Source organism: Glycine soja, chromosome 17 (assembly GCF_004193775.1).
Source record: "Glycine soja cultivar W05 chromosome 17, ASM419377v2, whole genome shotgun sequence".
Lineage (NCBI taxonomy): Eukaryota > Viridiplantae > Streptophyta > Magnoliopsida > Fabales > Fabaceae > Glycine > Glycine soja.
The window spans coordinates 5055355-5072702 of NC_041018.1; the positions used below are offsets into that span (position 1 = coordinate 5055355).

At 33.9% G+C, this 17348-nt stretch overlaps 3 protein-coding genes across 4 annotated transcripts; 2 read left to right on the top strand and 1 right to left on the bottom strand.

Moving 5' to 3' along the window:
* Nucleotides 1-342: 342 nt before the first annotated feature.
* Nucleotides 343-1744, top strand: LOC114392740 (probable xyloglucan endotransglucosylase/hydrolase protein 23). Its single transcript, XM_028353968.1, has 3 exons — nt 343-729; nt 835-1028; nt 1165-1744. The coding sequence occupies exons 1-3, from the start codon at nt 445-447 to the stop codon at nt 1562-1564; spliced, it is 879 nt and encodes a 292-aa protein (XP_028209769.1). The 5' UTR covers nt 343-444; the 3' UTR covers nt 1565-1744.
* Nucleotides 1745-4499: 2755 nt separating this feature from the next.
* LOC114392900 (probable xyloglucan endotransglucosylase/hydrolase protein 23) lies at nt 4500-5951 on the top strand. Its single transcript, XM_028354153.1, has 3 exons — nt 4500-4941; nt 5088-5281; nt 5372-5951. Exons 1-3 carry the CDS (start codon nt 4726-4728, stop codon nt 5841-5843), a joined length of 882 nt encoding a protein of 293 aa, XP_028209954.1. The 5' UTR covers nt 4500-4725; the 3' UTR covers nt 5844-5951.
* Nucleotides 5952-6694: 743 nt separating this feature from the next.
* LOC114393297 (calmodulin-binding protein 60 B-like) lies at nt 6695-12786 on the bottom strand. 2 transcript variants are annotated; one of them, XM_028354577.1, is made up of 10 exons: nt 12467-12786; nt 12276-12326; nt 11970-12105; nt 10593-10668; nt 9812-9870; nt 9099-9592; nt 8830-8990; nt 8551-8754; nt 7937-8156; nt 6695-7654 (listed from the first exon to the last, which is right to left on the bottom strand). In XM_028354577.1, exons 3-10 carry the CDS (start codon nt 12065-12067, stop codon nt 7083-7085), a joined length of 1884 nt encoding a protein of 627 aa, XP_028210378.1. In that variant the 5' UTR covers nt 12068-12105; nt 12276-12326; nt 12467-12786; the 3' UTR covers nt 6695-7082. The 2 variants fall into 2 exon arrangements, with proteins under 2 accessions (XP_028210378.1, XP_028210379.1); XM_028354578.1 differs by having other exon boundaries at nt 11970-12091; nt 12467-12632.
* Between the last annotated feature and the right edge of the window lie 4562 nt (nt 12787-17348).

Genomic DNA, 17348 nt, shown 5'->3' on the forward strand with positions numbered 1-17348 from the left:
AAGGGAACTGCAAATCATGACTCGGTTTTACCTCCAAATGCCAATGGCTTGATGGCGGTGTAGTGTTGAAAACATTGGGTTGGGTGTCCAGACTGAGCCCCACACCCACTCGAATGAATATTTAGAGACCCACATGCGAACCAACCAACTTTGCAATTTCTTGTGTCATTAAAAAAGCAAAAGCGCGTTGGCATTAAAGCAAGCCAGCATGAGTACATGACAGCCAATTGCTAATATTTTAATGTTTGTTCCAACTCTTCCAGACACACTAACCATTGTCCTACGCGTAAACCTGATAGTCATAGCAGCTTCCACACATCTATAAATACTACAAATCCTACCTCTCCGCCACACTCATCCCTTTCCTTCTCTCTCACATTTCATTACTTCTACCAAGCTACTACATTTTTAACTTCCTCTTTCTACATTTCATTCAAAACAATCATGGCTTCTCTTCATTCCATTACATTTTCAACAAAAACTGTCCTTTATGTATTTGTATTGGCCTCTTCCATCGCAGCCTCTGCTGGCAACTTCTACCAGGATTTTGACGTAACTTGGGGAGATGGTCGTGCCAAGATACTCAACAACGGCGATCTTCTCACTCTTTCCCTTGACAAAGCCTCTGGCTCGGGGTTTCAGTCCAAAAACGAGTATCTCTTTGGCAAGATTGATATGCAACTCAAGCTTGTACCCGGAAATTCTGCAGGCACTGTCACCGCCTATTATGTAAGTACTAAAGATTAATGTATTATGTCTATGCATGCCTGAGTGCTATTAAACATTGAAATTCCTGATTTAGGTTTTAATTTGGCTTTGTGCAATTTAATGCAGTTGTCATCAAAAGGATCAAATTGGGATGAGATTGACTTTGAATTCTTGGGGAATCTGAGCGGTGACCCATACATTCTTCACACCAATGTGTTCAGTCAGGGCAAAGGCAGCAGAGAGCAACAGTTCTATCTGTGGTTCGACCCAACTGCAGATTTCCATACCTATTCCATTCTTTGGAATCCTCAGCGCATAATGTAAGCACTTGTCAATGGCCTAAGTACCCTCAAGCATTCCTCAAAAATGTTTTATATTTATAATTCATAATTTCACAATTCACAGCCTGAGTTATATTAATCAATCCATGGTGGTTCATATGTACGTATGTTTCAGCTTCTCAGTGGATGGGACCCCAATAAGAGAATTCAAGAACATGGAATCAAAAGGAGTTGCATTCCCAAAGGAACAGCCAATGAGGATATACTCTAGTCTATGGAATGCTGATGACTGGGCAACAAGAGGTGGACTTGTGAAGACAGATTGGACACAAGCTCCATTCACAGCATCATATAGAAATTTCAATGCCAATGCCTGCGTCCATTCTGGATCATCATCATCATCATCATCTTGCACTGCCAACTCTTCTTCCTCCAATGCCTGGTTCTCCCAACAGTTGGATTCAACAAGCCAGGACAGACTGAGTTGGGTGCAGAAGAATTACATGATTTACAATTACTGCACTGACACCAAAAGATTTCCACAAGGCCTTCCCCCAGAGTGCCAAACATCTTGAACTCCTTCTAATCCTACTCGAAACAAATACCACAACACTATTCTTTATTCTTCCTAGGCTGATTGAATTGCTTTTCATTTGTATGGATGTTCATTCTTTTATTCTTTGATACTTGTCGATTGTATTACAAGAAACGGAAAGAAGCCTCAATAATACTTTTCTTGAATCTTTTACACTTAATCTACAGAATACAAATTCTGCTAAAATTAATTTGTTTAAGCTTAGAATAAATTAACTCTGCTAATCTTCATAATTAAAGGAGCAATAAACTAACAGAAATATATATGTAATTATAAATTCCTTCCCGTCATCAACTGACAGATTTGCTAACTAATTAAAAATATGTTACATTGATAGATTGTCTTGGGTTGGATTCATAGGTTCTAACACCAAAACCCCTTCCCAACCTAAAGGTGAGACTTATTATATTTTTTACCCCTAATTTTTTTAATTTTTATGAACTTTATCACCAATTTTATAATTTGACGCATTTTATTTTAACTTTTAAGAAACTTACAAATCTTACTTTTTATCATTTATTCATTAATAAACACAAAAATTGAAGGTATAATTTGAAAAAAAAAGTTGAAGTAAAATTTATCAGAAAATAAAAGAGTTGAGATACAATTTGTCAAAAAATAATAAATTAGGAGTAAAAAATATAATTCTGTTAGTAGTAAAACCAGGGATGATAAAATACATCAAATTAAAAAGTTAAAGATAGAATTCGTCAAAAATTAAAAAATAGAGATAGAAAAAATACAATTATGCTTCATCTTTTAGGTTGGTACTGAGTTTTGGTGTTCAACCTATGAATCCAATCCAAGATAATCTATGAATGTAATTTTAATTTATTATTTGTCGATGTCGTACACCTTTTCTTAATGTATTATTAGTTAGGATTGTTTAATTTGGCAATGGTAACATCAATTTTTACCTCCTCTCACCTCTTAGTATCAGTTTCTTTTCCTCTAAAAAAGGTACCAGTTTCTTTTTTATTTAAGTTTTTATTTAATTTTTTTAAATGTATTATTTTATTAGTTAGCATTAAATGTTTTTTTTTGTATTAGCATTAATTGTTTTAACTTTTAAGTTCACTACGTGGTAACATTATTTTGGTATGAAAGTTAACATCTCTTTTAGTAAGAGTTTGCATTTATTTAAGCTACAGACGCATTTAACACCTTAGAACAAATAAAAAAAATGTGTTATTTTTTTAAAACTTTATAGGGTTTCATAGTTGTGTATGAATTTTTGTGTCTATAGCATAAATATTTTTTTTTAAAATCAAATACAATATAACTATTAGAAAGTTATATCAAAATCTCATTTAAAATGATAAAGGTAAAAAAATATATAATTTTGTTAAAATTTTAAAATAATGTTTTAATTTTTAGTATCGATTGACTCAACCAAAACTAATTTATTATTGATTGGATTGATTCGGTTTGAATTTGATTGAAAAATTACACAAATTTAATCAAAATCAACCTAAATTATTTTGATGGTGTTGGATAATGAATTTGATGAAATCCTATGAATACCTTAAACCTAGTTTCCCACACCATATATATAATTTAGAGATAGTAAAATATTTTTACTTTATAATTTTTATAATTATTAAAAATATAAATCAGTAACTTAATTATTACAATAACTTAATAATATAAATTATAGTTATATTTAAATAAAAAGATAAAATTACAAAAATTATTATAAAATAATTTATTTTAAAAAATAGTTTTATATTCATATTGTTTGTTAATTTCTATATATTATTTGAATTAAAATACAAGTATATGATTTATTTAAAACTATATGCAATTAAATTGTCTGATTCGAAGGGTGGCAGGTTATGGATCAAACTCTAGCTATTTGGTGGTTCCGATTAGTGAACAGATATTTTTTAGGTGAAATTTATATTTTCTTGATATTGTATTGAATACAGCATAAATTTTTTTTGTGCATACATAATTGATTTATAAATTATATATTTCAAGTGCTATACAGTATTTGGCTGCCAACGCTACCCATTACAAATATAGCAGAGTTTGTGTCATTCCCCCGCCCCCAATCCGCAGTTAATAACACTGGTAAGTGGTACCAAATAAACCTTTAACGGGAATCCATGAAAATTTAATTGCACAAGAAAATGACAATCTGTGAGTTAGAGATTAGAAGTGTGGATACTCAAAAACTAAATGAATGAACAATCGGTGCCTGACTTAAGTTGCCTAGGCCAAGGGAAAAGGGGTAGGGTCAAAGCAACTAAAAAGTAAAACGCGATTGACACTATCCATTCAGATTACTTACCTAAAAAGTTCTTAAAAACCTCTACCTTCCACCAACAGCCAATATTACTTTCTTAAAAGCGATTTTTTGTCGAATATACTTTTATTGAACAAACTATACGTACGTAGAATTTATTAAAAGATGCGACTTTCATTTTTTATTTTAAAATACAGATTTTATTTAACAAAAAAAAAACATGTTATTAATATATGCCAACTAAACAAAAAGACAAGATCTGCATTACATATTTTTTCAGGTAAGGATGAAACATTAGATTTAGCAAGGAAAGATCGCGTGGTGGTTGTTATATTGTCCATGAGGGAGGGACCATTGGTTCGTATTGTTTGAAAATTAAGTAATGGCGGTGGAATGTAACCTCCTTAAAATTTTAGCTGGAAAAGTGTGTGGCTTGGTTGTCACTTGGCGGTGTCTACCAAAGGCGAAGGGTAGATTTAGATAAAGTTTGTGCAACAATTGCACTGTGTCACTGCACAAATTGACCACTACTCTCAACTCTCTACTTCTAGTAGTAAATCTTAACCATGCCTTTCAATTCAAAGTTAATAAAAAGAGACCAACCGCGTCCCTTCCAACAAGATAATAGCGAGTGCCATCTGGACACTTTCTTACTGACAAAAATGAGGAAACAGTGTCCACCTTAGCTTACCTATTTCGCATGCCCTTCCTCACCAACCGGCTTATGGAAGTGTTACTCTATTAATTATTATAAATACCATCATCAACCCTGCTTCCTACGCATAACATTATCCATTCACTAATCATAATCACTTCCAATTGCTCTCACTAGTCACTACTACTACTGGAGATGGCTTCAACTGCCTCTTGCACTTCTATTTCCCCTTCTAGTGATGGTTGCCTTTGCTGGTGACTTAAACAAAGACTTTGACATCACTTGGGGAGATGGCCGCGCCAAGATACTAAACAATGGAGAGTTACTCACTCTTTCATTGGACAAAGCATCTGGTTCAGGTTTTCAATCAAAGAATGAGTATCTCTTTGGGAAGATTGACATGCAGCTCAAGCTCGTCCCTGGAAACTCTGCTGGTACCGTCACTGCCTATTATGTAAGTTCTTCCTTTAACTTCATCATTATAGAATAACAACACTAGCAATAACCCATTAAGGGGTTTACTTCTTTTCATCCCTTTCCCTTTATTATAAAACATTGTTATTCAAAGTAAACAATAAAAAGTATGCCTTTTGTTTGCAGTTATCTTCAAAAGGATCTACTTGGGATGAGATAGACTATGAGTTTCTTGGAAACTTGAGTGGTGATCCATACATCCTTCACACAAACGTTTTCAGCCAAGGCAAAGGGGACAGGGAACAACAATTCTATCTGTGGTTTGACCCCACTGCTGATTTCCACACTTACTCTATCACGTGGAACCCCCAGAGGATTATGTAAGTCAACCATCATTTTTTACACTTTGTTTCTTTTTTCTCTCTATCCTATCTAATCCTTAACATAATTTTCTATACTCTTTAATTCAGATTCTCTGTTGATGGCACTCCCATTAGAGAGTTCAAGAACTTAGAGCCTATTGGGGTCCCCTTCCCAAAGAATCAGCCAATGAGGATGTACTCTAGTTTGTGGAATGCTGATGACTGGGCCACAAGAGGTGGCCTTGTGAAGACAGATTGGACACAAGCTCCATTCACAGCTTCCTACAGAAACTTCAATGCTGAGACTTGCATATGGTCTTCTGGAGCATCTTCTTGTGCTAAAACTTCTTCTACTTCCACCACTAGCAGTGGTTCATGGCTTTCACAGGAACTGGACTCTGCAGGCCATCAGAGGTTGAAGTGGGTGCAGAAGAACTACATGATTTACAATTATTGCACAGACACTAAGCGTTTCCCACAGGGCCTTCCTCCAGAATGCAACATCTCTGGAGAGAAAAACAAAGCAACGCATTCCTCTTATATTTTCTATGATCAGAATGTCATACCAATATTAGTTTAATTCTTGATGTAGCTATTGTAGTTTAATTCTTTCATTTGTTCCCCTGTTTGTCACCACTGTGTTAACAAATACGGCCATTTTTATTATAAAATAGATTCTTTTCAATAGTAATTTTTCGTATCATTTTTTCTTTCGCACCTTTTAGAACTCGTGATGAATACTAAAATCAATCTAGCACTTCAATGCAAGTAAAATGTGATTAAAATTTGGGTATATATATGAAGGTTAAAAAATTATTTTCATTAGAATTTAAAACATACAGGCACCGAGTCCAAATTGCGCTCCTCCTAAAATTTTTTGGAAGAACATCGATAAAATTAGCTCTGAATTTTTAAACATAATTAAAATGTATGACTTAATTAATCTCAAATATAAATTTATGTTGAAATATATTTTGATTAAGTGAAAAATTATATTTATAAGTTAAGTAAAATTAGTTTTAAAAATATTATAAACCATTATACGTAATTACGATATATAATTAAGTTAGTTTAAACTATAAATAGACATTACAACATATTTTTCATATAGAATTAACTTTCCATTGGCAAATTAAAGGAGAGTAACCAAGCCTATTTATATAGCAACTACGACCCAAAGCCTTTTGATGGGACGATTTCGTACTTCAGTAAATGAGAAATCAGTTCTACAACTGTAAAACGGATCAATCTTCTACTTTCTCTTTCTGTCACGGCCAAACTAACACTATATAGATACAGTAAAAAGAGAAAAATGATAAACAAGCAAAGCATCATTGATAGAAAATCCTTCCGTGCTCAGATACAATTAAAAGCATAACGAGCACCAGATGTAAGCACAACAGCACAAAATAACTGTAAGCAATCCACGGATGATAATAAGATAACTCATAATATAACTAGAAAATCAAGTAGCTCAAAATATACAGTGAGATGATCAATCTTAGTTATCGTCTCAAATATGAGAGGTGTTGCGTAAACACAGAATCCCTAAAAACCCAAAGCCAATGGAAAGAAAGGAGCATAAACGTGAAAAAGAAAAACAAATTGACAATCACGGTTTTTCCTAAGCTTCAACAAACTGTACAGAATACTGGGACAAACGTGCTGCTGTCAAATCAGATACACAGATACATAGATCAAGAATATTAACACCATGGACTGCACAATTTGGTTGGCACTGATAAAGACAACTAAATCTGCAGAATATCAGTATTATCTTATGGCTAACTGTTAAGCCTGCAACCATTGTCCATACAACTTATTCATCTAACTCCTCTATCTGTGCCCGCTTCTCAGCGGCTATCTTCCTGATAAAGAAGCCCCACCTCATTGCTGCCTTGATCTTCAGCCATCCCACAACAGCTCTGCCTGGGCGAGAGCGATCCTCATCATAGTTCGGTATACTGGGAGATGGCATGAATGATGGGAATGAAAAGCCATCCTCAGCACTCATGGAGCCATGACCTCCCATGCTGAAGAGGCGAAGCAACTGCTGCATATCTTCATTCTCTAGCATCTCGTGACTTCTGAAGCGGATTTCTTCTTCCGAAAAGAATTCATCAGCCCCCTTGTCCCTGTTGTGGGACCAATCATCAAAAGGATTTATAGCAGAAGAGCTGCCAGCATGGAACCCTGATGTCGATGATTGAGGAGGACCAAGAGCTAACCCAACGGTGCCATGATCATTACTAGTGCTTTGGGTTTGGTGAGCATTGCTGATTAATTGGTCATTCGACACATATAATGAGCTATCGAACTGATTCCGGGAGCTGGAGTTTGGAATCAATGACTGGGTTGGATATCGTGTTACTATATTATTATCGTTGTAACCTGAAAAGGCATTGTATTAGCATACATTTGCAACTCAAGATCATCACAAAGCTTGCAAGCAAACAAATTCATTCATGTGTATGCAGTAGTTCCCTTGAGGGGGTGGGGGGATTCATTTTTTGAAATATCGTTTTTTATCTTGAAATCTGTACTCAGAAATCATATTTTGAGACACAAAAGTAACTGAATCTGAGAACCGCAGCCCAACAGCAAAGAGTGATGGGGGTGAGCGGGGGAAGAGAGATCCATCAAATCAGAGTTCAAGGAAATGGTAATGCTTACCTCCAACAGGTATCCCTGAATTGATTTGCTGTTCAGAAGGAACAGACACTGGAAGGACCGGCAGTTGCAGTTGATGATCTAAACCACTACCATAATCAATTGACTCCACATGAAGTTCATTTTCAGAAGAAATTTTAGCATTCACGAGTGATTTGCCATCATAATCCACAACCTGATCCCAATTTTCATATGCTTTCTTCACCAATGAATCTACATAAACCTGGACATGTAAAAGCATTTTAAAGATTCCATAAGCTTACATTATTCCCAACTGAAAACTTTAAAGGAAACTGCAGACTTTGAGCCTTGGCAAGACTAAAATGTTACAGTCCTGATCATTATCTAGGATTTCTTAATCAGTAACATAACATTTACAGATTTACTTGTTCATTTGTGTTCAACATTTGTACGTTTGCAAGTGTGAGGGAAGAAGATACAGACAGCAATGCTGCATCAATTAAATTAATCAATTCAAGTATGCCAGTAATATTAGTACATGCTCAACTTTAGGAGAAGGACAAACTATTATACAGAACTACAGAAGCTCATCAAACACTTAAAGTCATAGCATTATCTATTGATATCAGCAGAAGAAACACATGACATGGACTAACCTTCTGGCTATCAGTGAGAGAATCAGCAGAATAGAATTGGTCTCCTGATATAAGGCCACGCAGCTCATAGATGTTGTTAAAAATAACGCCAACATTTCTTGCATCTTCTGGATAATAAACATAGAGCTTCCCACTTAGAACACATGTTTTTGCATGGTCTAAAAGAGCCTCCCACATCTTGTTTGACATACCACTCCCAAGGATCTACAGTTGAATGATATAAGAAAACAACTGGGAAAAGACCTAACTTCAAGATTAAGACGCAAAACCTAAACTTACATTCCGCAATCTTTGTTGATCTTTAACCACAAGCCGAAGAAAGTCTTCAACTGTGACTATTCCTGCACTATTCAGCTTCTTATGAAATGACCCATCCTTGCCTATCTTCTCCAATCTCCACACTTCATCAGTCAATGCAGGTGGATAATGCTTCTTATATACTGAGAAAAAGGTCAAAATATAAAATTTAAAAGATGCTATTACAGTGTAGGAGCAGGGAGAGCACTGATGCTAGAGAAAAACTAAAAGATGTAGAAGCATAACCCTACATTCTCCTCTATGATCTTTAACTATGAAAGCCACTGTCTTAGCTTCACGAATGCGTATGGACTCGCAAAAACCTGATGCAACCTTCAAGCCAAGCCTGAATTTCCGACTCCTTATCCAGCTGGAATTATCTGTAAATGTCAGTTCCCCTAATGTCCCAACTCCTTCCTTGAGTGTCACTTGCAGGTCCCCAGTTAACAAAGGTCTCTTTCCTTCACGTTCTTTTACCACATGGCTTTCAAAATCCTCCTGAGTCCAATCTTCATCATCTTCATTGTTAAAATCACCTTCAAGGACAACAACATCAAGTTTAACACAGGATTCAGGTCCAGATGTTACAATGCTTCCACTATTGGCATCAATCAGAACAACATGTATTGGAGCCCCCTGCTCGCCTTCCACTTTTCCTCCTGTGAATAGGGGAAGAGACAACCGGGACCTAAATTTCAGCTGCAAGCTTCTACCATCAGGGCCTTCAATCATTTTAGGAGGAGACCTGGAATTTTTAAACTGTTACAAGAAAATACCAGACTCACTGAGGTACTAAATTTAAACAACAGATGTTATGGTGGCATTGAAGTGGTGACAGTTTACATGTATTATGTTTGAAAGGATGGACATAATATTAGAAGAAGGGGGGGGGGGAGGCAAATGGAGTTTAATTTTTATAATGCAACTTTCTTAATGATTAGCATTTGTAAAGAATTTCTTAAACCTTCCACTAAGTCTTGCAGGACCTAACTTTGCCAAAGCACGCTCCACTTCTTCACTGACCTGTTTCACATCAGTATTACTGAATCAATTAAGAACCAAATGCAGAAACTTACAAGTATAACATAATAAATTATATTACAGTATAATTCCGTATATGAATACAAAATAGCTCATTTTCCCAATCATGTGCCAAACTTGTTTTCACATTAGTGACCCATAATCATGACATTCCAAGAAGGAAGAATAAAGAAGTTAGATGGAACATTGAAAGAAAATTGTTTGTGCAATAAAAGTCCTAAACAACATTATTCAAGGGTAAAAATGGGTTTTTGAAGCCTCTATCATGGTAACAGCTCTAGCATGCAAAAAGGCTCTATTTTGGCAGCTATTGCAACCAGAATGGCCAGATACTATTGAAAACTGCTCCGCTATTTGAATCCCATAGTAGCTCAAGGCCTCAAGCCACTTCGCTTTGCTACTCCACTATAGCATGCTATTGATTACTATGGTGAACAATAGATCTCCTTAAGCAAGTAAACATAGTATATTATTTTAATTCCTTCATTAAAGAACACGACATTTTACAAATAAGTATGTTTCTAATAGCATATCAGATGACAACTTCAGAAATTGATGTAATGAGTAAAAATGGCTTCCAGCTGGAGTAAAAAGGAAATGAATTCGTAGAATGCATAGCCCCCACACCAAAAAAATAAGCATGTCAAAAAGAAAAGTATATAGCAGAAAATAGTGAGAAAGTAGTGTCAAGCCAACTGTCTTACAACTCTACGAAGAATGGGTTCTAAAGATGAGCAAAGCTTCTGCAAACTGTCCACCTTCAGAGCTTCCACAATTACACTGCGAAAAGTATGTGCATCAATCAATTATATGAAACTAACAATAAATATAAATTAGAAACAACTAGATGAATTATAATTAATAAGAAATAAAACCCTATTTCAATATAAGTTTATAAACAATCATATAACTATTTAAGTTTATAAGCATATATATTGATTTACTTGAAATAAATACTGAAACATTTCATTTGTTATAAGTTACTGAATACTCATTTGATCATAACTTTCAAGAAAGTTTTTAGAGTGCATTAGAACAAACAAAAAAGTCATTAACAAACAATAGAAAAACATGCTCAGATAAGTAAACATGAGGGAAAATTTTAAATTTTTTTATGGACAATGACTTCAGATTATACACTAGGAAATGCTTTCACCTATGTGCTTCATAATATCAAGCCAAGAACCTTTGTTGCCAAGGAAACAAGTTTCGATTGTTTTTGAAGAGGTGGTAATACACTTTTTATATCATAAGCAAAGATACAATCTCTCAATTCACAATATTTATTATTATATTCCGAGTGACAACCTTTTTACAAGAGACTTTTATTAAAGAAGGAAGAATATTAGAGAAGAAAATGAGCAAGATACACAATCAAATATTAAGCATTCTTACTTTAAAAAAGGGCAAAAAAGCAGCAGTCAGAGAAAACAAGAAAAACAAATCAACTAACAGTTGCAACCTTAGTTAACTTTGCTTGGCCATTCAAATAACTGTTTTAAGCACAAGGATGATTTAGAAATATCAGAAAGAATCCTTCAAATGCATGACACAGTGATACTCAAAATGGAATCAAAACCATCAAGAAGAGCATTTTCACACAAGCCACTACAGTGAAAAGATGATAACGGGATGTCTCAAGCACTGGTAACAAGTAATATTCCATTCAAAACGACAATTGACAACAAAAAGTTCCATCGTTACAGCATTTTAGGAAGATAGCCACAGTCAATCAGACTCAAGTAGCTAATTAGGGGTAAAAAATTAGTAATAGTGATATAATTAACCAGCACTCAAAATATCTTCAGAAGTATATTGTTCAATTACAGAGGCATTGACATTCTTTTGACCTGCTTCCAACTGGGAATCAGTACAAACAGCACCTTACATGTTTAATTAGAACTAGCACTCCACACACACCCGCAAAAAATATCATCAATTGCTCAGATTAAATAATTAATGCAAAATAGTGACCAAGTCAAAATTAAAATCCCACCACCCCCACCCCAAACTTAAAAGGTGGATTCAGAATGGAAATTAAAGGAAGCACACAATTGAAAAACGAAGAGTAATTAATTTACCTGGCAAGAGCAGGCCTCTTTCGTTCAGGCTGGTCATCTTCTCCACCCTCCAGGCTCCTTTTCCCCATACTAATTGCGTCGGTTGTTGGTTTCTTCATTTACACTCTCTCCTCCAATAATACCTAAATTACCAAATCTGCAACCACTCAAAAACCACAGAAACTCACCACTATCACCTACACTAAAACAAAAAACTAACAAACAACGAAACCCTAGCAGCTACAGCGCCCGAAAAGACGAAACTCATAACAGATCTAGATTACAAGAACAAAACAAATTAAACTCGAATTTCACGAAAAAAAAAACCTTCAAATTGCGCACGTGTGAAACCCCAAATATGCAACCTCTAGCAGCAAACTTCCGAAAAACAAAAGAAAAAAAAAGTCAGTAACGAAGTAAAAGAAAAAAAAAGTTGTTTTGGTCGAGCTGAAAAATTGAAGAAAAAACGGGACAAAGCAAAGGTAAAACATAAAGCAAGAAAACGAAGGTGCTACTACCTGAGGCTGAGAGATAAAACTTGAGTGTTCGGGGGGAGAGAGAAAATGAATTACATGAAATGAGTTTTGGTTTTGCCTTAGTTGGAATTGAAAGTCCAACAGTTTCAGTTCGTTCATGTAGTTATGGTCTACTATGGCGACTTTCAACTTGAGGGAGGAATAATCGCCTACTTTGCGGAACAATGTTCCTTATCAGAATTAATAATGTCTTACTCACGCGTATGATGATCCTAATCTTTTTATTTAACGATGATGCGCTTATTGCGTTGTTTTGATCATTGGTACAGGATTATTACACCTGTTAAGTCCGAGGCAGGACCGTGTTTATGAGTTTTTGTGGCTTATTTATTATTAGTAATTGATTTATCTCGTACGACCCTTGTCGTGCAATCGTAGCCGTATGTTTGGTGGATGAGATTAGAAAAACGAAGGAAAAGGGAACACTTGCTAGGTACGTACGTCACTGCAGACATCCTGTACTCTCCGATCACGTCACCGAGCTAACATCATCACTTTACTTTTGTTGTGGATAGCAGCATGCCACAACCACAACAACACAAGTTCCGATTAAGGAATAAAAAATAGCAAATTTTATTAATATATTTTTATTATAATTTTAACAAAAGAATTTAATGTTCTTAACACATTTGTTGTTAGAGTTATATTATTAAATCCAGTAAAAAAAAGTTATATTACTAAATACAGTGCATAATATTACATTAGTTGTCATATTGAAAAGACATGAATAATTTGTCCTATCATTGAAATGATACATATTTTGCGGGCGGGAGCACTAGAGAATTCCGTTGTTTGCACTCTTTAATTAATAACCACTCGTAAGGATAGGAGAATAAATTAACAATTCAACAGCATGTTGGCAGTGTCACCCATTAGGATTCAGTGTATATAGATGGATACGGAGAGGGAGAGAGAGAGAGAGAGAGAGAGTTTGGTTTTGCAATTAATTAATCCTCATTAATTGTAAATTCTAAATCCTAATTGAGGGTGAGGAACAGAATATAGTAATACGGTATTGGTCCACATTTTTTGTTTTATTACAATTAAAAATTAAAAACGCGAGGATTCACAAAAATCAGTGTTTGGGGTGTAAGAAAACTGCGCTGGAGCAGTTTGAAAGCTGTTGGCTGGCGTTAACTAACTCAATTTGGGTTTGCCAAATCGAGCAAAATGTTGGAATGCATTTCAGTAATTAAACATCCAAAAAAATCTGCGAAATTGTTCTTTTTTTTTTTCGATCGACTTATCGATGGCTTTTCTAAAAAAATAATTGTTACTGAATAATTATATCTTCTTTAAATACATTTTCCATAAAAAAAGAGAAAAAATACAAATCAATCAAATTTCTTCTATAAACTTAAAATCAATTTATAAGCTTATTTTTTTATAAAAATTCTTCAATCTAACTTCTCTAAAAACTGTATTGCATAGGTTAATTTTAACTTATTAAAAAAACACAATTAATTTTTTTCTATAAGCATTTATGAAATAATTATCCATTAATGCCGTTTGTTATTCATGCAAGTTATAAACTACAATATTTTTTTTTGTCAATCTGCAATGCTTTTGTCTATCCATTTTTTCAGAATCTAAAGAAAAAAAAGTCCACATTCTGTAAAATATACTACTTATATTTTTGTAGTCCATAATAATGTTTGTCAGTCACATAATTTAAAACAGTTTATCTCACGTTCTCTAAGAAAAAATTAGTCATCAACTGTCATCGACAAAGTCTTAGATACTTCGCACATAACTTTGTAACAAAAAAATGGTTTAAATTATGTATATACTGAATCTAACATTAAATAAATCATTTTTAATAAAAGCTTATAATAACTTGTAACATTCTAACAATAATACTATAAATCACAAAAAAAAAGAGAATAAGCTTAGGCTATGTTTAATTTATTCTGGTTTTGTTTTCAGTTAATATAATTTTATTAATTACAAAACTATTGCTTTTTTCCAAAAATATTGAAAGAAAATGATAAAATATTCTAACCATTTTATTAATAACATCTTAAAAATAGGAAGGGGGGAGGGGATTGAAATAAGATACATTTTATATTTATAAACTTACCTAAAATCCATAACAGGAATATTAGACTTATCCACTAAGGGATTCTCAGTTCTTACATACGTCAAACTCTTCAAGCCGCGTATCAAGTTTGACGAGTAATTGATTGCAAACTTCTTCTCGTGTATACACCATCTTCCTTACGCTTCTCAAGAAGTGGTCTTGCATACAACGATCCATACCTGTGTATAACTTTATTTAGAAGAAAACCTCCTGAAGGATCAAGAAGTGCTCAAAATTAATGGTTTATTTGTACATTTTACCCATCAAAAGGTTAAAAAGTTTTTGTAACAAAACAAGAATTTGAAAATAAAAAACCACAGGGTAACATAAGGACATGACCAAGAGATATTGTGTCAATCTATAGGTTGCTAAAATCAAAACCATCTTTTCTCCGAGAGGTTCCTTTTACCTCTTGTAATAGTTTTGTAGGGGAATTTAATATCATAACTACCAAAACTACAGCAGTAGCAAAGTTAGTAACTCTTGTTTGACACAGTTATACATAATGCTCATTAAGCTTTCTAACATGAATTCTGGAACAAGAAATGCACAAAACTATTGAAAAGGGGAAAGGATAAAGTTGATAAATTTATAACTGGCATTGTTGCCTTGTGCTTTTAATTCCAAGGCACATGAAGTTCCCAAAGCAATTACTCTTAGAATTGCAGGGTGCATGTGATGAGATCCGGTGAACCATTGCATCATCCCATAACTGCAAATGCACAATAGAAGTTTGATCAAATGAACACTACTCTATAGCGAACAATAACATAATTTATTAAGGCAGTGGGCAGCCATATCGAATTCCATATGAAAAGCTTCCAATGCTAACTTTGCCAAGTCCCATGATTACTGGAACAAACCATGTCAAATGTCTATGGAAACTAGAACATGTAAGTATCGTTTGTTTCATGAAAGATACAATGAGGACCACTAATTAGTATTACCATATCTTTTTTATTTAAATCTTGAATTATTTTTTGTTTATTTATTCTTGTTGATTTATCTTTATTGAAAAACCTATCTGATAATTTTTAGTGAATTTTTTTTTTCAATTATGTTTTTTTCGTTCAAAAAATTTGAATTTAAGACTTTGCTTAAGGGATATGTGAGCTTAATAGGTCCGATAGAAATATTATCAACAAGAAATTAAGTTTAGAAAACTTGTGTTAGTTTGGGAGGGGCTCTCTCAAGGATGAGTCCGTTTCTCATTTTTACTCTAGGTTGCAAGAAATATCCCATTTCTAGGTCCCTCGGTCACTCCTATCATTCCTATGCGAAGGTCCATAGTCCATAACAGACTACATGGTGGCAGAAATGTTTCAATCATAATCAGCAGAAAATGTACCACTTTTTATCTTTGTTGTAACAATCAATAGAAAAATTTATCCAAAGCAACAAGAATGTCCAAGAAAGATTTCCATCATGTTGGACATTTACTTTATGAATTCCTTCAATTTTATTTTAAATTGAATACAGAAGCTATATATTCATCTAATAATGGCAAGCAAAAGTAAAGTGAAGAGGCTAGAAAGGAAATACTAAACATTTGTCCAATTTATAATTAGCAAAAACACGAACGCACAAATTCAAAAATGCATGATAGATGGTAATAACAAGTGAATAACAAATCCTTGTTTCATTACATGACAAGAAATACATTAAAAAAAATGGTTGGTGTATTGTCATCCATAGTCATATAACCTTGAAAAAGATTACTAGAAAATATAAACTAAATATATGCTGTTCTGGGTTTTAATTTATTATGTGGAGTAAGAAGCTAATAATATAATAAGTTCAGAGGAACAAAATCACAGTAATCATACCTCCCTGAGTAATCTTCCTTCAGAAGTGATGTTAGGGTTGGAATAAGGATCTTTAAACCATTGGATTGATTTAACAGCAGCAGCGCAGCCCATAGCATGTGCAGAGTACGAATGTCCATGCAAAAGGGCCTTGAGCTAACCAAAACAAGAGTATATATACATCACTATTATTAATATTATGTCATCAAAACACTGTCCAGGAACTTTGCTTCGCATGAACACAATACTAGTAAGACCAAAAATAATGAGCAAATTAATACTAATAGAACCTGGTATTTTATTAATAAGAATAGCAGATTTCTCCTTTAAATACAGTGCCTAACTTGTAGAACTTCAAGGGGGTCTGCACCTCCCAATGTACAAAGACTCCAATGCTCTCATAAATGACAACATGACCTCTTTCCTTCACCTCCCTTTTTATTTATAGGAAACATGCTTTATTCCTTCAACCAACTAACCTAACTAACTACTGGGGGTATCTATCAAAGATTCACGAACATTGCTTAAAATACAAATGGTGATGAAAAATAAAAATAAATAAGATTGCCTTCACAAGAAATCATGCAGTATATTTTCAGGCATTGGTTTACAAACGTACAAGAGCAATCAGAAAATCTACAATCAAGAATAAGAAATCATTTCAAGCTACTTAATAGTTTGTATAGATTGATAAATCATAAAAGAAATCAAATTGAAGATTAACAAAATAATTTTCATTGGATAATCGAATTATGACGGAATGCGACCAGCAAAAATGATACATTAGTTGTCAGTAATATCAGTATAATAACAAATCCATTCCGTCAGCACCAAAACCTAATAAAACAGCAGTTTCAGACTTTCCGTGTCTACTAGCCAACCTGCAAAAGAAAGTCTTCCAAAAAAAAAATTGCATTACCTTTGAGTCTCCAATAAATGAATCAAAAACAGCATTAAATCAATCATTAAATAAAAAAAA